A 26154-nucleotide genomic window follows, 5' to 3' on the forward strand; every position below is an offset into this window, starting at 1 on the left:
CTGCACCGACAGCAGGAACTGCGCCCAACGCGCCGCCCGCGCGTCACCAGCGCAGACCTCGCCGACACGCTCTGCTCGCCGATAAGCGCTGACGGGCGAAGCAGGAGGGGAGAGATATGGAGGGACAGAAACTCTGACTTCCGAGGAAGCCACACGCAGGGGCGGATGGACGCGATAGCGCTCTCCTAACAGGTATGCCTTCTTTTAGGTTTGGCTGCGAAAGAACGCGAGCGTCGCGAGAAGGATGTGTCATGTATAAGCAAACCGTAAGTTCATAAAGAAAAGTCATTAATAAAAGCGTGGGTAACGCGTTTTGATATCGCTGGGCATTGACATCGACATACTGTAACCTACGTTCCTATTAAAATTCAGTAAACGGTTGGAGTGCAGGGCAGGGTTAGGGTTAGATGAAAGGAAGCTTTATTTTCCTGCAAGGTTTGACCTAATTCACTCTTGTTTTGCACGCTGATAAATGTTTATCCCTTATTAGTGAATGGCCCCATTCAGGTCTGTGCATGTTTGCGAACTTACACTTGTTTAAAACATCTCGGTTGTTGCTGTGTGCTGGCACTGAGTTTTGATGGTGAGCCGCTCTATTTCCATCCTTCTCTTCCTGAAAGAGATCTCTATCTGCAGGCTAGTGTAAATACCAGCGAGGGGACAGGGGAAAAGGCAGGGGAGGGGCCTGAAATTCAAATTCAAAGTTGTCTCTTGGCAAAGGGAAATGTAAATGATGAAAACAAATGATCTACCGGGCGTAGAGCTGCCTGTTCCTCTCTGGTGACCCGTGTTCGGGTTTGTTTCTGGCCAGCAGCGGCATCATGCTCCCTCGAAGTATGAAGACGTCTGGAGTAGAGCTGCCGGGAGTGGGCCCGAGAGAGGTGCCCCTCATCGGATACAGACCCCTACAGCCACAGGTGGACGGCCAGAAGGATCAGCTGGGGATGGAGAACGAAAACAGGGAGGAGGATCACACGCAGGTACGAGGACGCCGATGTCACGATTTAGTACTACAGCGTTAAGAAGCAGCACGGTCTCCAAAAAATACAAAGCAGGACATTGGTAGTAATAAGAGATGTTTCTTGAGCAGCAAATCAGCCTATTAGAATGATTTCTGAAGGATCACGTGACACTGGACTGGAGTAACGATGCGAAAAATTCAGCATTGCATCACAGGAATAAATTATATTTTTTGATATATTCAAATAGAAAACAGTTTTTTTTTATTGTAAAAATATTCCACAATATTACTGTTTTTATTGTATTTTTTATCAAATAAATGCAGCCTTGGTGAGAGTAAGATATTTGTAAAAAATCTTAAATTCATTTTTTTTTGTATTTTCCTTTGTATTCTAAACTTATAAGAATTAATAGTCGTTCTTAAAAACAAATCAGTCTAGTTAAAAATGCATCTGTAAAAATCACTTATCGTAGGGTTATTATTGTTAACTAAAACCATTTAAAAACATTCCATTATTTGAAATTAAATGGAAAAGTAACTCAAAATAAAATCAAATATATAAAAAATCTAACTTTATTAAGTTATTCTTATTTTCATTTAAAGTTGAAGTACTAAAATAACTGTGCAACACAAAATAAACTAAAAATAAGAAATAAGGAACTCAAACTTAAAAGCTATATACACGTATATTTAAAAATAAATAAATTAAATTTAAGTTTAAACAGAAATTAAAACCAAAAACTATAATAGCGATACTAAAACTGTTTCGAAAACAATAGTTATTTAACAATTATTGTGACCTTCAGGGGCAAATACCGGTTAAACCTGATTACATTACATGAATATTATTAAATATTTAAAAGTTAATTTCCACCAAAGAGTAATTTAGGAAAATATTTCTTGGCTCACTGAGTTGCCTTGCTCATCCTACAGTGGGTTTCTGTGGCTAAGATAAGAGCCCACGTATCTCATGCATATGTTTCTGTCTCACTGACTGCTGTGGTGTTTTGTGTTAGATCAGCTTTCACTTGCGGATTAAAACTTGAAACAGGATATTCAGCCGAGTTGTGACCCTTTCGCTAAGAGTCTGATCTGAAGTGACACAGGCCTCATCCTCATGAGACATCGAATCATAAGGAAACTGAAGCTGCAGTTGCTGAGTTCTCAGAAAAGCTGCAAGGCCTTTTACTCGGTGTGTGTGACTCAATGAGAGGGTAGCCAGTTGCAAATGTTACTTTAAAAAGGGTCCATTACATAAGTGACTGCGGCGATATTAAGAAGCCTGGTTCTCTTCTGAACCATTTTGTTTTAGCCGTACTGCGGGTGGTTTGTTATCAGCCTGAGGCAAAGCCCTCGACCCCACCTGGTATTCTCTCGTGATCTGTGTTTATAGACTGTCAGCTTGTGCAGGAGGCTTTGAGATTACACGTCATCGCTTTACAGATAGAAGTGTTTCCTTCAAATCAGAGGAGCCTTGAATGAGGCCCAGCCACTGATGACAACTTATTTTTCAATAATTGTGGTTGTCACAATACCTAACTAGTGAAATATCACAATTTTTAATATTAATAGCTACTACTAGCTACTAGTATGTGTGTGTGTGTGTGTGTGTCGTATAGCTATTAAAATGAGTGCTGTCAAAGAATAATCACGATATGTCATAATATATGGCCTGTGTATATTTTTTTATGTATATATAAATACAAACGTGAACATATTTAAGAAAAATGTTGTTTATATATAAAATATATTTTTATATAATTTAAGATTTAAGACAAGTATAAATATATACATGTATATACATGTAAATATTTACTAAATATATGCTGTGAGTGTATTTATACACACACACACACACACACACACACACACACAGTACACATGCATATATTATGTTAACAAAAACTTTTATTTTGGATGTGATTAATTGTGATTCATTATTTAACATCACTAATATGCGTATGTATGTGTGTGTATATATATATATATATATATATATATATATATATATATATATATATATATATATATATATATATATTACACACACATGCATGCATGTATATATTTAAACAATATATCTTACATATATTAAATATATAAAATTAATTTATATATATATGTAAATACATGTAAATATTTTCTAAATGTATACTGTGTGTATTTATAGATAATAGATATACACAGTGCACACAGATCTATTATGTAAATTAAAAAACATTTCCTTTGAATGCAGTTAAATGTGATTAATTGTTTGACAGCACTAATTTCTAAGTAAAAGAATGGCATAAATAATAAAATAAAATATTATTAAATATGCATATTTAATATAATATCTAAACAATAAAGATATAATTATTAAGTAAATATTTAAATATGAAATTGTATATATGTATCGTACTCTAATAATCTAATAATCTCCATGTTACTTTTTTTGTAATTTCATAATGTAGTATTTAATTTAATGTGCTTTTTTCTAGCAAATAAAAATGGTTTACTAAAAATTATTTTATTTTTAATTGGATAAATATATATACTAAAGTAAATAAAATCTAAAATAAGAATACAATTTCAATAATAACTTTAATTAATATTGCTTTACATATACCTTCTTAGTAGCATGCTTTTCCAAGTCAATCAGATTAAAAAAATGATTGTATTCTAGTATTGACTGTAATGGATTGTAATGGAGTGAGCCAAAATGAACAAATTGAGAAACTTTTGTAGAAAAACCCATATTGATCAATGACTAATCTGAATATTGAGCATGTGTTTGTGTGTCTATGCTGGTCACGGCCCCGCTCTTCTATCTTGTCACAACATCCTGAGTATCGACTAGAAATTGCTCCACCAAGGTTAGACCCATTGAACACTCGGGCTCCCCGCTCTAAAAACAGAAGCCCTGCTGTCTCACGCAGTTCACTGTAGTAACTTCCCTCCTGTTCGGGGTCACATGACCAGCTCACAGCTCTTTGGTAAATAATGCAAGAGTCCAGTATGAAACACACTGGCTCTTTTGTCGGGACTTGCTCGGATGACACAAAAGCAAGGCCAGAGAAGACTCAACAGGATGAAACTAGATCCGGCCCTCTCTTGATTCTTTAATGACAGCGGCAGGATGCATATGGGGAGGTCAAAATGTGTTTGCAGTCATCGCCGTGCGACTTCCTTGTGTGTGTTTCTGGGTGTAACGTAAAAAGAGAGAGGGAGGAGGGTGGAGCGGTGGATAATTGTTTAGCTAAAAACAACCGCAGCTGACCCAGTTTGTCTACAGAGCGCTTATTATGTCCCCTGAATGGCGCACCGTGGGCCACATGCAGCGCCGTGTGTCACTGAACCGGCTGCGGGAGAATACATCGACCGAACCTCTCCACAACAGGCCAGAAACGATGAACTGATTTCCATTAAGCTCCATTGTGATCGTCGGTGGCGAGCGTTCACGCGGTCACGGTGTGATTTCCATTGGCAGAGAAAGAGGAAAAGTTGGTCGATGCGGTAATAGATGAGAACACAAGAAGAGAGATAAAAGAGAGCGAGACGAGGTATTCACGGAGAAGGCAGAAACAATAGGTCTCTCTAAATAGCTCCCCTGTGATGTATTTATGATGTGCGTTTTGGTGAGAACTCAGCCTGGCAGGGACATACAAGGTTTTTAATGTTCGGGAGGCAGCTGTATTAGCAAGAGAGAACATTTGGACATTTTCATTAATAACTACTCTAAATATACCTGCCATATTTAGGTATAGGAAACATATGAAACAAGTTTGGGGTTAATAATTAATTAATAAACGCATACAATTTTTCATACATCTGCTTTTCTATTCAGGGATATCATCATTAAATAAAATCACAAAAAAGTTAATACTTGGGGGGAAAAAACATTTTAATAAATACAATTTAGAAAATAAAATATAAACTATATTTAATATGAAATATTATTAAATGGTAGGCTTTAAAAATATTATAATATAAAATATTATTATTTCTAATTTTTAATTAGCTGAAGTACTAAAATAACTATCATTAAAAAAGTGTGGAAATATATTTTTTAAATAATAATAAAAATGACCAAATACACAACAATTATGAAAACTAACTAAAATTAAAATGAAAACAATGTAAAAGTAAAATTTAAATCAAAATTACTGCACTGTAATGTATCACAAATCGTATTTGTATAAACACACACACACACACACACACACATATATATATATGTGTGTGTGTGTGTTTATTTATTTTATATATGTGAGAAAATAACACCATATATTATATTTCTAGTACATATAGTATTGTTTAAAATAATTCAAATTTATTCATGTTTTTCTCCTTCATAGTGTAAGCCAAAGTGCTTAAGCAGCACCAATATTATATTATTTGAAAGCTAAACAACTAGCTCATAAGTTCTATATTTAGCTATATATTTTAATAAAATGTTTTGGGTCTAAAGAATGGTGTTTTATTAGCAGGTACATTAAATGAGTTACTGTTTAAGTAAAAATACAGTATGAAAGACTGACTAAGAAAGAACAACTGATTATGAAATGATGGTTGTTTTACATGCAAAGTTGTTGAGCAATAGATTTGATGGGAAGGCTGCCATTCTTGAAATCTGAAGGCCGTTCAATCATGTAACAATTGCCTCTTACCTCTCAGCAATGATAAAGTCCTGTCATATCTTCATTTTGATCATGGTCTGTATAAGTGTCATTCCCTTTCAGTCGGTCACTCCGAGTCACGTCGGATGACCGACGAATTGGGATCTCGCTTCGAGAGACCAATCTACTTCGAGTGTATCTAAACGAGCCAATTGAAGATTGGCATGCGCTAATCGCATCCAGCTGCCGCTGATCACAGCGGCGTGTATAAATAAGCAGCGGGTGCAAGCGTGACTGTTCCGCTCAAAGGCGATCTCACGAGTGTTGGAGTACGGCGTTTCAGCGGAGGTCGTTTTCCTGCGTCGAGTGGATTGCCACAATCAGGCTGCACTACCCCCCTGTTTGTGTGCAAAACGGCTATCCCCTGTTGCCGCAGCACTAAAAGAGCATTCGCGGGTGCGTCTTTTTAAAGACGACGTTACGTCTGGCAAACTCGTAGCGTCTTGGAAGACAGCGTGGGTCTTGCTTCAGGCGGCGTACACCCGTGTGTTTCTGGATGCGGTTGTTACCTGGTGTTAGGTGATGGTCACAATCGTTGCCCTCGTGTGCCTGGGCTGAGCACGCTGAGGTGGCGGTTGTGGATGAATCATTTCCTCGCGGGGAGATGGTCATCTCGGGTGATGGGCGGGCTCTGTCGCCTTGAAAAAGGAGGCGGAGCTTGTGTTTGCTCGACTTGGTTCTCATCCTGGCTGCAGACAGGTGAGCTCCATTCGGGTTGTGACACAAAGCTTAAACTCTGCAACCAGTGGAGCTGCAAAAGGGGCAGTCTGGACCCTCACGTGGGGTATCAGCTGTACCCTCTTGGGCTCCCCCTGATGATCAGAAGTCAATCGCTGCATCGGAAGGTGAGCCAGACATTTCTGGAAGTGAAGATCTGGTTGCTCTGCGTCTACCAGACGTTGAATGTACTGGATACAGATCTAGAAATGGTGGCTATGCTTGCCCAGGCCGCCGAGGTGATCGGGATCAAGTGGAAACCTCCACTGTTTCCCGGGCCCTCGAGGCTGGATGATTGGTATTTAAGGGTGGCTCGCGCTGGTTCTCAGGGCCCCACCCTGGTACCTTTCTTCCCGGAAGTGCATGAGGAGCTTACTGGGATGTGGAAAGCACCTTTCACTGCCAGAAACTGCCCCAGTGGCTCCTCCTCCTTCACCACCCTTGACAGCGGCACAGCCAGGAGTTACGGTGATCACCCCAGTGGAGCGGTCGGTTGGGATGCAGCTGTGTCCCAATGCCGTTTCCGCTTAGTGCGGTGATCCTGTACTCCCCCTCCCAGGCCTGCAGGTACTCGTCGGCTCTGAGCGGCGGTGCCTTTGTGCGGCCTGTGGACAAGCTGCGTCTGCAGTACACGCTTGGCGTTGTTGCAGGTTCATCAGGCCAAGGCACTGAAGGATCTGCACAGGGGTGGTCATGACCGGAAGTTCTGAAAGAACTCTGTATCGTGATGGACCTCGCGCCACACGGCGGCAGAAGGTCACAGCGGTCTCTGGGTTGTGCGATGGCCACTACGGTGGTCCAGAAGCGCCATCTGTGGCTGTGTCTGGTCGACATGCGCGCGAGGTAGACAGGACACGTTCCTTGAATGCCCCCATGTCCCAGACCGGCCTCTTGGCGCGCAGTGGAGAACTTTGCCCAGCAGTTCTCCGCTGCCCAGAAGCAGACTGAGGTAAGAAACATCCTGCCTCGGCGTGCAGCTGCTGCCTTCACCCAGCCGCCCGACGGCCCGCCTCAGCCAGCTTGTCGCGCGAGGTGCCCCTGCTGCCGCCCCCGCTCCCGTGCAGCCAACGCAGCAGCCCCCATCTAGGCAGCACCATGGAGCTGGCAGCAGGGCAGCCACCCAGCCTGTCCAGGCTCCTGCCAAACCTGGAGGAAAGCGCAGGTGCAAGAGGCCCTCAGATCCGGGGATGGAGGAAGCCGCTCTGCCGGGCAGAGAATGTTGCCGCTACCTAAAACCTCGACAAGGGCGGGTTCCTCTGTCTCTGGGCTAATATGCAGCAGTGGGAAGACTGGGAGGACGAACCAACGGCCTACCCGCCTCACTTCTGCGGGGATGCAGGTAAGAGTTGCACACACTCAGACCCCACTTCGGACCGGCCACGAGACGCCCGAGCCGGGTCCCTGCACTCCCCCTCGCTGCCCCATCACCTGCACGTCGGTGGTTCCGCTCGAGCCGCTAGTTCGGTCTCTGGATGCCTGGTTGAATCTTCCCAGGCTATCCCGGTGGCTCCTGCGAATCCTTCGACTCGGCTATATGATTCAGTTCGTCCGACGCCCCCCCAAGTTCAGTGGGATCTGCTATACGTCAGTGAACAATGCATGTGCCCCTGTCTTGTGGGCGGAGATTGCTGTCCTTCTAGTGAAGGCACGATAAAGCCGGTTCCTCCAGCCGATATGAGGTTGGGGCTTACAGCCCATACTTCATAGTGCCCGAGAAAGGCGGTGGGTTACGACCAATCTTGGATCTGCGAGTCCTGAATCGAGCACTCCCGTTCAGGATGTTGACAGAAAGCGCCTATTCAGTGCGTCCGTCCCCAGGATTGGTTGCAGCGATCGACCTGAAGGACACGTACTTTCATGTGTCGATTCTTCCGCGCCACAGGCCATTCCTGAGGTTCGCATTCGAAGGTCGAGCATATCAGTACAAGTCCTACCCTCGGGCTCTCCCTGTCGCCACGCGTCTTTATGCAAGTCGCGGAGGCAGCCCTTGCTCCACTGAGAGAGTAAGGCGTTCGCATTCTCAACCAACTGGATGACTGGCTCATTCTAGCTCAGTCCCGGGCTCAGTTGTGCGAACACGGGGACCTGGTGCTACAGCACCTCAGCCAGTTGGGGTTTCAGGTCAACCAGGAGAAGAGCAAACTCTGTCCAACGCAGAGGATCTCTTTTCTTGGGATGGAGCTGGATTCGATCGATCAGATGGCACACCTCACAGAGGGCGTGCCAGTCGGTGTTGAACTGCTTGAATATGAGAGCAGGACGGCGGTCCCACTGAAATATTTTCAGAGGCTCCTGGGGCATATGGCAGCGCGCCACAGTGATGCCGCTGGGACTACTCCATATGAGACCGCTTCAACATTGGCTACACGATCGAGTCCCGAGGTGGGCGTGGCAAAGTGGCACTCACCGGGTTCAAATAACACCGCCTGCCGCCAAACCTTCACCCCGTGGTCAGACCTCTCGTTCCTTCGGGCCGGAGTGCCCCTAGAGCAGGTCTCCAGGTATGCTGTGGTTTCACGGATGCCTCCACCACCGGCTGAGGGGCCACGTACAACGGGCATGCAGTGTCAGGGGTTTGGACGGGCCCTCAACTGCAATGGCACATCAACTGCCTAAAGTTGCTGGCAGTACATCTCGCCCTAGGCAGTCTCAAGAACTGCCTTTGAGGCCAGCATGTACTAGTCCGCACAGACAACATACTGACCCGTTGCGTACATCAACCAACAAGGTGGTCTACGCTCCCGTCGTATGTCGCAACTAGCCCACCACCTCCTCCTCCTATGGAGTCGGAAGTTCTGAGGTCGCTTCTCGCCATTCACATTCCAGGAGTGTGCAACCAGGCAGCCGACGAGCTGTCGCGAGCTGCACCACCCGGAGAATGGAGACTCCAACCCCGTGCAGATCAGCTGATTTGGGAACATTTCCGAGCCACTCAGGTAGACCTGTTTGCCTCTCCAGAGAATTCCCATTGCCCACTGGCACACAGCTGGCTGCGGGGCCTTTGCAAGTATGTATTTCCCCAGTGAGCCTTCTTGCACAGACACTGTGCAAGGTCAGGGAGGACAAGGAGCAGGTCTTGCTAGTAGCACCCTACTGGTGAAGACTTGGTTCCCAGAACTTGTGCTCCTCGCGACAGCCCCTCCTTGGCCGATCCCTCTGAGGAAGGATCTTCTGACTCAGAGGCAGGGGCACCCTTGGCACCAGCGTCCAGACCTCTGGAAACTCCATGTCTGGTCCCTGGATGGGATGCGGAGGCTCTAGGTGACCTACCTCAAAGGGTAGTTGACACCATTTCTTCGGCTAGAGTGCCGTCCACGAGACAGGCCTATGCCTTGAAGTAGAGCCTGTTCGTCGAGTGGTGTTCTTCTCAGGGTGAAGACCCCCGGAATTGCCCTCAGTCGTGCTTATCTTCTTGCAGCAAGGGTTGGAGCGAAGGCTGTCTCCCTCCACCCTTAAAGTCTAGGTGGCTGCAATCACTGCAAATCATGACCCCATAGATGGGAGGTCTGTGGGTAAGCATGGCCGGATTATCAGGTTCCTGAGGGAAGCCAGGAGGTTGAATCCTCCACGGCTCCCAACAGTACCCTCTTGGGACCTGTCTGTAGTGCTGACAGCACTGCAGTAGGCTCCGTTGGACCCTTGCCAGCAGTTGTGCTAAAGTTCTTTTATCTATGAAGACGTTGCTCCTGCTCGCATTGGCCTCCATCAAGAGGGTAGGGGACCTGCAGGCTTTTTCGGTCGACGATTCGTGCCTACAGTTTGGGCTCGCGGATTCCCAGGTAACACTGAGGCCACGGCCCGGCTACGTGCCCAAGGTTCCCACTACCCCCTTCAGAGACCAGGTGGTGAACCTTCAAGCGCTGCCCCTGGAGGAGGCAGACCCAGCCCTGACGTTGCTTGTCCCGTCCGAGCACTAAGATGCTACGTTGACCGGACACAAAGCTTCAGGACCTCAGTCCAGCTCTCGTTTGTCACAGAGGCCGGCAGAAGGGGAGTGCCGCCTCCAAGCAGAGGATGGCTCACTGGATAGTGGACGCCATTACCCTAGCCTACCAAGCACAGGGTATGCCCTGCCCCCCCCCTAAGATTGCGGGCACACTCAGCAAGTGTTGCATCGTCCTGGGCGGTGGCCTGTGGCACCTCGCTGACAGATTTGTAGAGCTGCGGGCTGGGCGACCCCGAACACGATTGCTAGATTCTATAGCCTACGTGTGGAACCGGTATCCTCCTGTGTTCTCACCTCAAGCGGGTAGAAGCACTGAGAGGCCGGTTTCGGGTCGGCTTGTTAACCGCTCCAGAGCGTCCATACAGTAGACCCTGTCGAGCTCCTCCATTTCCTCGGCAGCCAGATGTTGCGGAGCGTCCGGCGCCAGGCCCTCTCGATGAATCCGTGAGAACCGGTGAGGGCTGGGAGCCATGTAAAGTACCCCAAGAGGACTTTATGTGTGTATTTCCACGGCATAGCCTTAGAGCCCCGTGTTTCCCGGCAGACCTTCTGCCCGTCTAAGAGGGTTCAATCACCTCCAATTTTCCATATGCAAACTGAAATACTGTCCATATGCGTATTCGTTCCGAGACCTCCTACGGGAAGGCTGGACTTCATGACGCGTCCTGTTCACTAGAACGTGGGGCGTTTCCCAATGTTCCAGTCTTACGAATGGGTAGTGTTACAAAAGTAGCTGGCTTCTTGTGGTTGAGCCCGGCCTACGCCGATAGACTGAGGGGGCTTGTGGGCTCCCACAGGACACTGGAAGAGGCAGCGTCCATGGCGTTTTGGTAGGGATCCCAATTGCGTCGGTCATCCGGCGTGACTCGGAGTGACCGACTGAAAGGGCGTCTCGGTTACGTATGTAACCCTCGTTCCCTGAAGAAGGGAGCGGAGACGTCACGTCCCGTCGCCACGGTGCTGTACCTCTGCTGAAGGGGCGGGTCACTAGCTCGGCTCCTCAGCGAAAACCTGAATATGCGCTGCACCGCTGCTTATTTATACACGCGCTGTGATCAGCGGCAGCTGGATGCGATTAGCGCATGCCAATCTTCAATTGGCTCGTTTAGATACACTCGAAGTAGATTGGTCTCTCGAAGCGAGATCCCAATTCGTCGGTCATCCGACGTGACGTCTCCGTTCCCTTCTTCAGGGAACGAGGGTTTCATACGTAACCGAGACGTTATGCTAGCCTGTTTGAGATTGTAAAATGTTGTTGTTTTCAACTGCTTTGTCTTTCGGTTGCTCCAAATCCCCCCTACTAAGGGCAGAGAGGATAGTAAACACACAGAACAGCTGATATTGTCTTGAGAAATTCTATAGTGGTTTTCTTGTTCCCCTCCCCTGAGGCGAACGCTAGCGAACACAGCGGCTCAAAGCGTTTGACTGAGAGAGTAAGAGCATGCGGAGGGAGGAAGGGCAGCGTGACATGACAGCATGTCCTGTTTCCTGTGTTTGTCCACACTTATTATGTACTTCCTGTTGGCCGAGAAAAGCCATGGAAACTCACAGCTGGTTTAACCTAAAGGTAAATCTCAGAAGTTTCCAAATGTACCCAAGGGTGTGAATTTAGCAACGTGATATTAACAGCTATTTGAAAAAGCGTCTGCGTTAACGAGCTGTTAAGGTTCATTCCAGACCTGACTCAGAGAGGACTGGTAAATGCTATGGAAATCAAGGAGTTTTACACCTTTCGTTATGTAAATAAAAGAAGGACTCAGCACAGCAATGCAAGTATTACTATTACCATCTTACGTAACCAAGGATTACAGATTTGTCAAAATACCCAACCCTTACAGTAAGTGGAAAACAGATATTTATTCCATTTATGAGTGGTAAGCACCCTAGCAACTGTATAGCAATACAATAAAACACACACACACACACACACACACACAAAAGCAAAGACACTAAAAACCATAGAAACTGCAAAGCAACAACTCAGTAACCACCCAAAAACCACTAAAAACACTCTAGCAACTGTATAGTAAAATACTAAAAATGTTTAGAATGTCCTGCAAACTGCATAGCAACACTGTTGCAACCACCCAGCATGCATAGCAACTGCTTAGCAACACAATATGTAAAAGGCTATACAAACTGGCAACACCATGGCTACCATTTAGAAATCATGGCAGCAAGATAGAGACATGCATAGAAACTACATTGCTTACAACCAGATTCTGAGTGGTTGCCGAGGTGTTGCTGTGCTACAAACAAGTAACCAGCCTGGAAAGTATGGCAGTCTTTATAGCAACAATTTTCAACACTCTCGCAACTGCTTAGCAACACACTAAATCTATTTATATCACCCTATAAACTGCATAGCAACACCTTGGCAGCCACCCAATACCATGACAATATGCTAGAAACACCTGCATAGCAACGCACTATTTAAAACACCCTAGCAACTGCTTAGCAACACACTAGTGAAACGCTCAAACACCTGCATTGCAACACACCATTTAAAACACCTTAGCAACTGCATAGAAATATACTATTTAAAACTCGATAGCAACTACTTAGCAACACCTTGGCAACCCAGAATGCATATAAATCTGCACAGAAATCAGCAGAACACTAGCAACACACTATTCAGCACACTATCTAGAAACACACTCTAGCACACCTTACAAACTGCATAGCAACACCTTGGCAACCACCCAACACTCTAGCAACTGCTTAGCGTCAGACTAAAATTGTTTAAACGCATGGAAACTGCAAATCATCATACTGACAGTTACCAAATACTGAATGATTCAGATATATCTTACATTTTTGTTTTACATTTATTTTCAAATCAGTGATCAAGAAGGTGCTCCAAGTGCATATGGCTGAAGTGCTTACACAAGAAAAAAGAAAAAGATTCTCCAGTAGGAAAGACAGTGGGACTTTTTTTAAAATCCAAATTTAAATTAAGTTTAGGGTAATAGGTCCACCTGTGGCGGCATCCCACAGAGTTAGCTACTTTTACTTTCTAAAACACGGAACTGCTGTTTTTCGTATATTAACAACAGTTCTGCACAGCGAATAGGTTTTAATCAGCGAGGTTAACGCTCGTCGCTCTCAGGACTGCATGAAGTGTAACCAAAACCCAGCACCTGCACGGCATGTCGCCATCTCTGTGTCAATATGTGCTTTCAGTTGAGTATCCCTTTTAGATAAACAGGTGTTGTCCTGTGTTTTATTAGCAGGCATTTGTCATGTCATGCACTGCTGTTTAAAGAAGATCTCTTTTAAGATCAACCACGGTTGGTTGTTGTACTTGTTGAGAAGTAGATTTGATGGGAAGGCTGCCATTCTAGAAATCTGAAGCCAGTGCATTTGTGTGCATTTAATTACTCCAGTTTCATTCATTGCCTTGAACTTCACCAAACAGGTTTAGCAGCATTAGTCTACACATGTAAGGCTTATGAGAACCTGTCATATTTTCCCCAAAATGAAAATAATTTTTGTGCATGCAGGAAAATACATTTTTGGGACCATTACGTCATATCTTACCCCCAAATTAAAGTCTGTTTATTATATATATATATAATTAATTTTTATAAATATTTTTATTACATAATAAATATTAAACATTCCAATTAAATATGAAATGTAATTAAACATTTGGGGAAAAAGTGTGTGTATTTTTTTTCTTTTTAGTCATAACTTTCCCCACATTAAAATAATAATATATGTGAATAAAGGTCCATTAATGTTTTTTTCTCATTATTTTATGAAAACGAGGACATTATATATATAAATTAGTGCTGTCAAATGATCTGAAATATAAGTTTGTTTACATATTATATGTGTGTATGCTGTGTATATTTATATATATATATAAAGACACATGCATCTATATATTTATATCTATATAAAAATATACTGTTTATATATTAAATATATTTATAATGTTATATGAATAAATATGAACATGAACATCGTAAATATACACAAAACACACAAATATATTATGCAAACAAAAAACAATTAATATAGGTATTGTTTGTTTGTTTTTGTTTTGGGGGTGAAATATGAGCTGGAGGTTTTATGATATTCACCCATAAATGAATGAAGGAGGAAGACAGAGACTGTGTGTGAGTCTGTAACAGGAGTGCCCCTATGACGTATGCGAGTGTGTGTGTGTGTGTGTGTGTGTGAGTGTGTGTGTGTGGAGGGGGCTGGCCTAGCGACAAGCTCAGGTGTGTTTGCACGGCTCCATAACGGAGAGAGTGAGATTTGAGCGGGGAAGACAGATAGACTAAGAATCTCGCTGAATGAAATCAACACCCCTCCGTAAGCAGCAGCAAGAAAAATAGATTAAATCGAACAGATGAAAAGGCCTGAAGGAGATGGAGTTCTCTGGCAAACTCTAAGGATTTCCAGGAAGTTGGCAGATCTCTGCCTGTCTGGACTCGCCGAGTTGAAGGTAGTCTTTTTCCTTGAGTTCCTTGTTTTTCAATTTACGGCACACACAACACCGAATGATTTCAGCGCAAATGAACTGCAACTGAGGCAATGTATGAATGTTTTGGTTTGCTTAGTGTTATGGCTTTTCTCTAGGCTTAGATTACTATGAATCGTCTTGTGTTCTTTATAACAATTTAGCATTTCCTGCTAAGACAAACTAGTAGCTTTTGAAGTAGATATTTGCTTTGAAATTTGAACACTGATCTAAGTAAGTAATTGATGTGTATCACTCTGCTGGAAAGCATTTCAGACAGTTACTCATAACCGTGTCACCGGGTTTGTTTTTGGCCTGTTGTCTCATGCATTTTTAATGTCGGAAAATCTCTGTCAGATGAGTTAAGTAAATCTAATACATTCTAATGCATACGCTGGAGAGCGAAACAGAAGGTTGAATAAGGCGATTTCCATCACGCGTTAAGTTTTTGTTAGAGATAACATGTAAATGCGATGCCTTATCACTGAGTTTAGGCTTTAAATGTCAAACTTAACATAACCGCCGTTGGGCAATCTTACCTTGCTTTAAATGAAGCTATTGTTAGGATAAGAAGCGGAGATTTAGATGTAGCTAATAGCAAAGTTTAATACTTAAGCTGTTTTGAGATAAGGGTCAAGTTTAAAGTGTCCAGTCAAAGTGCATCCTGACCAGCTCAACCAATAGTGCAAGTCTGGGGCGGGACTATGTGCTTGTCCAACCAATGGCAAACATGGGAAGCGTTTTCCAGAAACCTTATTTACGTAATTGTTTAATCGCTGTTATTAATGTTTGCATATATGCATCTTCAGTCTAAACAGTGTTTCGTTTGGAAATATAGGATGCACTTACATTTTTGCGTGTGTTTTTTAAGGGGGAGCCGTCCCCGATGAAGACCACATGGTACTGTCCACTGGACCTGGTAAGATCGGATCTTTTTCTGCCAACAGAAAAGCTTCTTTCAAACAGTCTGTGTCAGCTGCAGCATAAAATTATATTCTTTATGTGTTTTGTGGCACAGTAGCTGAAAACTGAAAATCCAATATTGGTAGTGTGATGTCCTGATTGCCCATACCTTCTGAAACATATTGCACACAAACTGGAAAACACTATCTAAAAAATCAGCGATCCCGTCTGATTGGCTGGGAATTATGTAATGTAATCCAGTAGCAGAGGTGCTGTAGTCCTCCTGGAAACAAAATCATGTTTATTTATGGTGTCCATCTGATATAATGAGTGCTTATTATGGCAGATCTAATCAGAAATGTAAAAGTTAGGAAGGTTACTTCTTAGATTTTTCACTATTTTACATTTTTGGGTCAGGAACATTTTTGTTAAAGGTCCACTAAAGTGCCTTGAAACATGCAGCGTTAATCTATGTGTTGATTTAGGCGAAGCCCTGTCTACAAAACCGGGCCTCAATAATGATTATTTATTACTTTAAAATGAAAATATACACATTTATTTTAAGTCTTAAATTGCTGCATGTAAAATTATATAAAAAGGCAAGTCAGTTGCAAGCAATTGGTCACTTGAAGCAGAGCAGACATTATGTTTTTAACCAACGTTAGTTTATATGCAAAATACATTTCCACAGAACTGGCTCTTAAAAAAAGAATAATAATAATAAATGACCGCTTACTTACTCTAATCTCTCTCTGCTTCAGTCCACTGTGTCTGAAATGGAGGAAGACGGTATCATCTACACTGTGGTGGTAAAACAAGGGCACAGTTCCCCCGCCCGCCCGCAGGTGAGCCACATTTTATATTCAGTGCCAGCATTCCAGAATCCCGACGTCCTGACGTCTTCACCCGTCTTCTCACAGTCCTCAGCATCCCGCTCTCAGCACGTCAAAGCAGGGACAGAGGAAAAGCTGGTCCTCCATCTCCTTCATTCCTTCTCCATGGGCGACTCCTCCTTCATCTCCATCTTCCTCTCCACCTATCGCTCCTTCACCTCCACCCAGAGAGTGCTGGACATCCTGACAGACAGGTACAGGTCACGTAAAGTAAGGTCAAATGGTGATCACACATTTGCAATGATTTTGTTGGTGATATCAAATTCAGCAGCAAAAAGGCATAAAAATTAAGATTAGTTGCATGGTCCTTTCTTGTTTTATGACTTCTTGAGAGACTTCCTTTGCAAATACAATACTAAACATACCTCTAATTTAAAATACTAGAGTTCATGGATATGATTGTTTTCTGTTATCTATCTATCTATCTATCTATCTATCTATCTATCTATCTATCTATCTATCTATCTATCTATCTATCTATCTATCTATCTATCTATCTATCTATCTACTGTCTGTTTATCTTATCTATACACATATATGCATATGTTTACACTTCAAATAGCTTTATTAAGAACTGTATTCATATATAAAATGATTACTTTGGTAATTATTTGCAATACTAAATGACATCACTGTAAATTAACCCCTAATTTCTATATGAACTTTTTTCTAGGTTGGGAAATCCTCCTGGGGAGAGCAATGGTAACACCCGTCAGATGTTTAACAAGTATGTACTGTAGATACAGAACAAGCTATAAACCGAAGTTATTAATAGCTGTTTTTTATTAATAGTTCTGTTTGTTAAACTGCGTTGCATTCACATCGGCTGCGTTCAGGGCGGTGTGTACAGTGTTCAGCACATGGATGAGCGACTATCCCGAGGACTTCCGCTCTCTGAACGACCCTTCCTGTCTGCTACGCTTGGCCCCCCTGCTTCCCACAGACACCTTGGGCGCAGAAATCAAAGGCCGACTGCTGAGGATCGCAGAGGAGCTGAGTGAGAAAACCCTGCTGTCCGGCTCACTATCAGGTTTGTCCTTTCGTTTCACAGTTTTTTGTACGCTTGTGACAGACGGTGCAGGTTATTCTGTCAGTATCTCTGTACACCCACCTGTCCCGCCTGCCACAAGAACATGGATTTGTACCTTAATATTGCATTTTGGTCGAAGGAATGCAAATACATGAAGATGCAATTTCCACTGAAGTAAAAGTTGTTATATATAAAAGTTGTATATATCATGTTTAGGTTCTGCTGACCTTTATTTATGCCACAGTAATTTGAGGACCAAATGAGGAAATTGTAATTGACTTTGTAATATTGTTACCATTTTCATGACTTTTCAAAGAAATTTTTGTAGTTAATAACAACCTGATATTTTTAAGTGGCTAGAAAATGCACTATAAAATTATTTTTGAAAGCTGTAAGCTTACAGGGCTTACAGCACAGTGCCAGATCTCCAGCGTCCTTGCACATTTGCCTGCGAAAAAAAAAGAAAAATGTATCGCTACATACATCAATGGAGAGCTATTTATTTGACCTCCAGATGATATATAAACCTCAAAGAATTTAAAAAATGTTACACTTTTTTGTGGTTCAGGGTCAGAAATATTGCAATTCATAATAGCAGCTCTCTGTTTTAATGTGTCTTAAAAAGTAATTTATTTCTGTGATGCAAAGTAGAATCTTTGTAGAAAATTGCTTCAGTCTTCAGAAATTACTCAAATATGCTGATTTGCTGCTCAATGAACTTGTTAAAAACAGTTGTGCTGCAAAATATTTTTGTGAATATTATAAAAAAAACTTGCTGAGTAAAACGGACCCCAATTTATATATATATATATATATATATATATATATATATATATATATATATATATATACTGTGTGTGTATATATATATATATATATATATATATATATATATATATATATATATATATATATATATATATACATACATACACACACACACACACACACACACACACACACACGCCGTATAGCAAGCATTCATTATAAATTCTGGTTCCAGTTACACATTCCATTTCTTCATATTGATGTATTGATTTCCTACAGATCCTACCAAAGGCATGACATTTCCTCCTGATCCCTCTGAGTTTGATGCCACCAGCATCCTGGGCTTTCCATCCAGTGTGATCGCAGAGCAGCTGACCAGGATCGAGACTGTGAGTTTCACAAGTGCTTTCTTTATATATGTGAAAAACACCAGAGATCAGTCGAAATTAAAGGAAAACAATTTGCTGCTCACCTTTTCGGACAAGTTGGTAACATCCTTAAAAGAAATGCTTTTGTTTTGCCTTCAGGATCTGTTTCTGAAGCTGGTGCCCTATCACTGTCTGGGGTCTCTGTGGTCTCAGAGAGATAAGAAGGGCCAGGAAGGAGCGTGCTGGTCGGTCAGAGCCACTATCAAACAGTTTAATCGCTTAGCAAACGCCGTCACAGCCTCGTGTTTGTGGAACACGGGTCTGAAGAGCCAACAGAGGGCCAGACTGCTGGAGAAGTGGATCAGCGTCGCAGAGGTCAGAGCGCTTTCACTGTAAATAACGTCATCCATCAGGATAAAGCGCTCACGTGAGCGCGTGGTTTGTTTTCCAAACAGGCCTGCAGAAGCAGGAAGAACTTCTCCTCGCTGTACGCCATCCTGTCAGCACTGCAGAGCAACCCCATCCACAGACTGAGAAAGACCTGGCAGGAGACAGACAGGTCTGGATTTATCCGTCGATGCGTTATAGGAATATCATTAAATAAATATTTATTAGTGGAGCAGTAAACCTTGCTCTACAGATTTTCCTTCAATACAATGAAGAAATATTGAAAATATATTAAAAAATATAAAAATGGGATTTTATATATATTATATATATATATATATATATTGTTTAACCCATTTTTATTATATATATTTTTAAATTATAAATTATAAATCTAGTAATGATAAATATATCTTAAGACATAATATAATGTCCATAATATAATATGAATATGAGACAAAATGAGCCTTATATAAATTTAAATTTACACACATGCATACACACACACACACACATATATAAATGTATTTCTATAATTGATGTTACTTATATTTACTTTAATATATTTTCAATCTAAATATATTTAAATTGTCTAAGATATTATACATACATTTTGTGCTTACTAAAATATTAATTTTAGAATTAAATGTATTGTCCTGCCCCTTTTGAACACTATGTTTTAAAAAAAAATCTAGCATTTGAAGATTTAAACATAGTAGATTTATTTATATTTAAAATATAATTTGGTGAGATTTTTGTTTTACATTTTGGCCTCTTTTTCCAAATGATTTTCTATATGAATAATATCGCCGTTGAAATTAATCTGGAATATTCCTTACATTTACATTTGCAATGTGCACTCCAGTGTGATGCATGTTGCATGAAATGGTGACGTCTTTTTTAACAACAGCAGTTCAAAAGCCCTTTCCTCTACTCCGACAGAGAAGCTGTGAGGAGATACGAGGAACTTTCTGACATCTTCTCAGAGAAAGACAACTACTCCCAGAGCCGCGAGCTACTCAAAGAGGTCAGTCACGCTACGATACAAAGCAGCCCATTCACGCGGGCCTTCTCTAATGTTATTAGAGAGCGTGGCAATGAATTGACGGGAAAATATCAGGCCAATCGATGTTCTCCGGCTTCCGTGTGTAAAATCCTCATTGGATGCGCTTCATCTCTGTGGAGCACTGCATTAATTCAGCATGGCCTAAAGGGAGGAACTAACGACATTAACAGAATGAGTAATACGAGATTCAGTCATGCGGAAAACACAGCCTTACACTGTAAACTTGTTGTGTAATCCATTATCTGCTGCTGTTCTTTAAGGAACAGTTCACCTGAAAATGTAAAGTCTGTCATTATTTACTCATCCTCTTGTCATTACGCTGTTACTTTTTCTGTAAAACGCGAAGGCTTTAGGGATCACAGTGACCACTGCAGTGAAGGTCCATAAAATCCTAATAAAAGAGCTCTGAAATCACAATCGGATTCCACAATGTTATAAGTTTTCTGTAATAAAAGCGCTTTCATTTTACAGGAGGGGACTTCCAAATTTTCAAACGCTGACACTAAAATCAACAACAGGAGATTCACGGGGGTAAGCATCCTTAAATACATTTAAATGATCATATCATATATTAATAATGATGATATATGCTACTGTTTTAAAGTACTGTACTATTGTTTAAAGATCATTTTGATTTGTAATGTTTTTAAATAAATCTCCAATGCTCATTAGAACTTCAAATTTAGGCCCTAGCATAATAAAAGTGTAGTTTGTTATATAAAATTGTTATATTTAATTTAGTTTTTTATTAAGTAAAAAAAAATGTTTTTGTTTGATCATCACGACTTGCTTAAAATAAAATCGACAGACATAGCTACTAACAGTTCAAGAATATAACAATGTTTAAATGTTAAACAGACGCTATAATAATAAATGTGCGATATGACGGTATATCTAAGTTAGTTTGGAGAGGCTAAAGTGATTTTATAAGTGAAACGACTTCTGCCTTCTCATCTTGAACTGCTGCCGGACACTAGCGCTCTCAGTCACGGTAGCATGGTCTTGTGTTATTTTCCATCAATTTTTTCATAACTAATTAACTGATGTCTAAAATATTAAAATGAGAAGCATAAAACATGTCTGAGGCCTGGCCCACGTCTGAACGGTATATATTGTTACAAAATATTTCTATTTTGAATAAAGGCTATTTTTTTCTTTGTATTCGTCAAAGAGTTCTGAAAAAAGCATCACAGGTTCCAAGAAATATCAAGCAGCAAGAAATGTTTCCAGCATGATGTAAATCAGCATATTCACATTAAAGAATGTTCCCCCAAGTTGTATATGCATATGTGCATGTATACCAAAACAGAATCTATGCATATATATATATATATATATATATATATATATATATATATATATATATATATATATATATATATATATACACACAGTGTGATGTATTGGTTGTAATCTTGGATGTACCTGAAAGCTGTATTTCTTTTGTAGTCATGTGCTCAGGGTACTGTGCCATACCTGGGCATCTTCCTCAGAGATCTCACCATGCTGGACACTGCTGTCAAAGACCGATTAGAGGTGATGTTAAGTTCACAGCCCGCCATGAAACATGACTAACGGAACTAAAAAAAAAAAAAGGTCAACAGACAGTATCAGCACATCCAGCTGTGAATTATAAAAATAGCAGCGGTTTCACAATGTTTGTCAAAGCTCATGTGACAGAATTAAGATGTGTCTAAGCCTACGCTGCATTGGCAGGGTTTAATGTAAACCAAAATCTAATGTCTCTTACAGAACGGCTTCATCAACCTCGATAAAAGACGACGGGTGAGTTTGCGGTGATGGCATACTTGATCGTCATTCTTTTAAGCTGTTTAAAAAATGTTAACATCACGTTCTCTTGATTTCAGGAGTTTGAAGTCATCGCTCAAATTCGCCTCCTTCAGTCTTCATGTAGAAACAGCATTTTCAGAACGGACGAGACGTTCGTTCAGTGGTATCACAGCGTACCTACTCTGCGTGAAGAGGAAAGGTCAGTGACATTTCTGTAACTCTATTCTAGATGCACACCGCTTAACTATATAATAAAGTGTCCATGTGGGTTTTTTTTTAATAGCTATAAGCTGTCCAATCAGATTGAAGCACCGGGCGAGCCGAGTCCTGGCCGAGGCCTGAATCCTACAGTGATCATCACACAGTGCCCAGAGTAAGATCATCACCGTCCTGCATCAACAACCAAAAGTAGATTGGAATCAACACAAATTAAAATGAAAATCGAATTAAAATCAACCTGTACAGGTGCAACGCCGTTGAACGTGATCACTGTAATTAATGATCACAAATTAAAATTCAGCATTGGAAAAAGTAATAAGGTGTTTCGACAAAATGTTTCTGCTTCAAAAAAACGTTAAAACTTAAAGTTCAGTTAATTTTTTAAATTATCTTTTTAAGCTTTTCAAAAATGCAGCAGCATTTTTACAGTGACAAACAGAAAGATAAAAAAGCAGATAAGTTCAAATTAATTTTTAAATAAATAAACCACATATGCATCGGTTTTCAATTGTAATGCTAAAATAAAAATAAAAACATTTTTGTAAGTAATAATATAATGAAATAATAATGCAATAACAATAAAAAATAACAGTAAAATGTAACTAAAATTTAAATGTATAAAAACAAAAAATATATAAAACTAAAACCTAATTCACAATATAAAACACAACACATAGTGGTAAATAAATAATAGTAAAATAACACTGATATCAGGACAATTATTTTAATATTTAGAAATTCACTAAGATAAACTTATCTAAAATGCATATCAAATTGTAGCATATAAAAGATTTTATGTGTTTGTTAAAGCACTTCAGAATAGACAACATAATATACTTATGCTGTGATCCCGAGGGAAAACAAATCATAGTACCCCATTTATTTCCGATGAGGACATCAAACCCGTCCATGTTAGTTTCTGTGTAATGTGGCAAGCTTTTAACAAGTAAAAGATAAACACTAAAATACCATTCAGTTGTACTGGATGCAGAGACATTGCCATAGAAATGGAAAGAATCGCATGTGCTAAACACGGTTACGTTATTCTTTTTTTGCATTTGCCATAATTTTTTTTCTCCGCTGAACAGATCTGCAGCACAGCTTTGGGTCACGACCCACCAGCTTAGTATATGGTATGAAATGCATTGCTCTTATTTTGTGAATCCTGGGCTCAATTTTTCCAACTATTCAAATGACAATCTTCCCGTTGGCTATGCTGAGGATCAGACTCAGTCCTTGACATGCTCACACAGATGTTTCTTTCATGAGCTCTTAAGCGCCGTAATGCTGCTCGAGCTGAATCAAATGAAGTTTTAAAGCAGGACAAAGACGCACTTATCGTCTGCAGTTAGCGTCTGACTTCAAAGCTACCGCTGCTGCCGGTGTGGAGTTTTATATTTATAGTCTAGGTTGCAGTCTATTCAGAAAGAATCAATGTCATGAGCAGCGCATGGCAAAGAGCCTCCAGTTTGTGACAAGATCGCTCTGTTCTTCTTTTACAGCGCTCTCTCAGCCGTGGCAAATTCGACAATGGATGCTGATGGCATATTTGACTTCCCGTCTCCTGTCAATCACCTGCTCTCCAGGCTTTACAAGGTAAGGGCGAATACAGAGCTTTATTTTGATTACGTTGCAGTAATGTCTTTAAAAGCTCGGCTGTTATCAGCAACTTTGAGAGATTTATTATTTGAGAGCTCACTGAGGGTCTTTATAGCATTTCAAGTTGCTTCTTCGCATCGAACTGTGCCACAATTTTATCACGTGACCATTTTTTCTTGCATTAAAAAATAATATTATATATAAAAGTTTTCTTGCACGAAAATTCAAACTACCAAAGGCTTGTGCTTAAATGTTATTAATATATAAATGTATTGTCCACCTACGAATAATCATAGTTGATGACTTTAGTATTATTTTAAAACATAGACATTCAATACTAATCATACTAATATTAATTAAATAATAATAAATGTGTTATTATACAATGTTGCAAATAAAACACTATTAGAGCATGTATTATAGAAAAATACTATTTCTGTCTTTCTAATTAAAAGTTCATTCAGCATGTAACTCGCTGCATCGTAGTAATTCGTTTTTTTTAATACATTTTTTGTATACTTATGTTATCTCATGTAGAATATAAAAGCAGAAATCTGGCAGAAGGTTTGAGCTTTACGAATTTGTGTTAGAAAATGTGAGATTTAAGAGCAAAACAGACAAAATAACTCAAATAAAGATTTTTTTTATGATTGCCTCTATTTCAGCATGTGAAATCTCCATCCGTTTCCTGTCTGGATGTTGATTCGTCACCGCCGCCCAATGATGCCACGCCCTCCGTCCTGACCACGCCCACTACAGCTGTCAAATCACATCGGCGATCCGTCTCCTGCGGCAACAACCCCACCAATAATAAGAAAGAGGCGGGGCCTGACATAAGAATCGTCAGGATACGGATGGATCTACACGATGGCAACTTATACAGAAGCATTCTGGTAGCCTAGCAAACACAAATACAAAGAATTCTTTAATCAAAGTAAAAAAAAAACTACGTGCTCACACTTTCGGGCTTTGGATTCTTTGTATTTCACAGCAGCAGCCTGGTGTTACATCAGACAATGTTTTGGCATTTCATGTCAGCTCCTGTTTAATATGAATGCAGTCGCTCTTTGTTCTAATGTATACTTTCTTTTCTGTGCTGCCTCAGGTCACCAGTAATGATAAAACACCCACTGTAATCAGTTCTGCATTAGAGAAGCACAACCAGAATGCTCAAGAAGCCTCCAAATACGAGCTGATCCAACTACTGCCGGAGGGGAAAGGTGATGTCACATTTTTCATACCATAATGTGCTGTACGTTTTTTGAAAACACATCATAAAATGTGAAAAACGTTATTCTGGGCATACTGATGGGACGGTGACTTTATGGAGAGATATATAAAAACAAGCAAATAAAACAAATATAAAATATAATGCATACTCTACCGTTCACATGTGAAATTATTATTTTTACTCAGTTAGTACACAAATTGATTAAAAGTGACAGTGAAGACATGTGATGATGCTACAAAGGATTTCTATTTTTAATAAATGCTGTTCATTTGAATTTCCTATTCATCAAGACATTGGCAATGATAATAACTGAGCAGCAAATCAGCCTATTAGAATGAGTTCTGAAGGATCATGTGACATTAAGCCTCGGGTAACGATGCTGAAAATTCAGGTTTGTAGCACTATAATAGATAATAAGTAAATTTAGAAAATAGGAATAGATAGAAACTACATTTTCGAATAGACAAGCTATTTTAGTCTTTTGAGCAAAAAAAAAAAAAGTTATTTATACCGATTATTTAAGAAAAACACATTTTTATGGTTTTCTGAGTATTTCTTTGTCTTTCATTTCTCTCTCCACAGAGTTATTAATACCACCCACAGGAAACGTCTTCTATGCCATGTCTTCAGCTAGCGTCGACTTCCTGTTGAGGAGAAGAGGAGGAAATACACCAACAGGGTCTCCGACTCTTGGCAACGAAACCAGCGCAACCTTTCCACGAATCAAAGCCAAGGGCAGAAGACTAGTCCGGACTCTATTTTAACACAAAAACAGGATATTCTCGTCCAAGTACTTTCAAAAGAAAAGACACAAAATACTCCATTCAGAGCTCTTTGGCGTAGAATCGACTCAAATAAGTCACGTTCATGAATTCTAATATTAGTAATTTGAGTGAAAGCTTGGTTGAAATGGCTCTAAGATGTTAGCTACTGCTAAACGTTGCACTATTTTTGCATTTCATAAACCCAAAATTAATTTCAAGACAAAATCCCGTACCTTTCGCTGATGCCAGCGTTTCCAGTACTTCCCCGTCTACCTCTAAAGCTTGCAGTCCATTCGTTACAGAATTTTCTGCATTATTAATGAACATCAAACGGAGAGAGAGCAGCTAAAAGATCCCAGCATAATAAACACTTACCGAAGGT

The 26154-nt window shown here is 40.8% G+C and overlaps 1 protein-coding gene across 6 annotated transcripts; it reads left to right on the forward strand.

Moving 5' to 3' along the window:
• Window positions 1-26154, forward strand: rgl2 (ral guanine nucleotide dissociation stimulator-like 2). 6 transcript variants are annotated; one of them, XM_043261347.1, is made up of 20 exons: window positions 4-266; window positions 812-980; window positions 15625-15672; window positions 16418-16501; window positions 16577-16743; window positions 17223-17276; window positions 17386-17579; window positions 18627-18736; window positions 18875-19090; window positions 19171-19274; window positions 20045-20129; window positions 20640-20699; window positions 21618-21704; window positions 21921-21953; window positions 22037-22158; window positions 22243-22332; window positions 23681-23774; window positions 24443-24670; window positions 24883-24997; window positions 25591-26154. In XM_043261347.1, the coding sequence occupies exons 2-20, from the start codon at window positions 822-824 to the stop codon at window positions 25770-25772; spliced, it is 2232 nt and encodes a 743-aa protein (XP_043117282.1). In that variant the 5' UTR covers window positions 4-266; window positions 812-821; the 3' UTR covers window positions 25773-26154. The 6 variants fall into 6 exon arrangements, with proteins under 6 accessions (XP_043117286.1, XP_043117282.1, XP_043117284.1 ...); XM_043261349.1 differs by having other exon boundaries at window positions 815-980; XM_043261348.1 differs by having other exon boundaries at window positions 4-192; window positions 815-980.

The sequence above is a fragment of the Puntigrus tetrazona genome, chromosome 16 (genome assembly GCF_018831695.1).
Source record: "Puntigrus tetrazona isolate hp1 chromosome 16, ASM1883169v1, whole genome shotgun sequence".
Classification (NCBI taxonomy): Eukaryota; Metazoa; Chordata; class Actinopteri; order Cypriniformes; family Cyprinidae; genus Puntigrus; species Puntigrus tetrazona.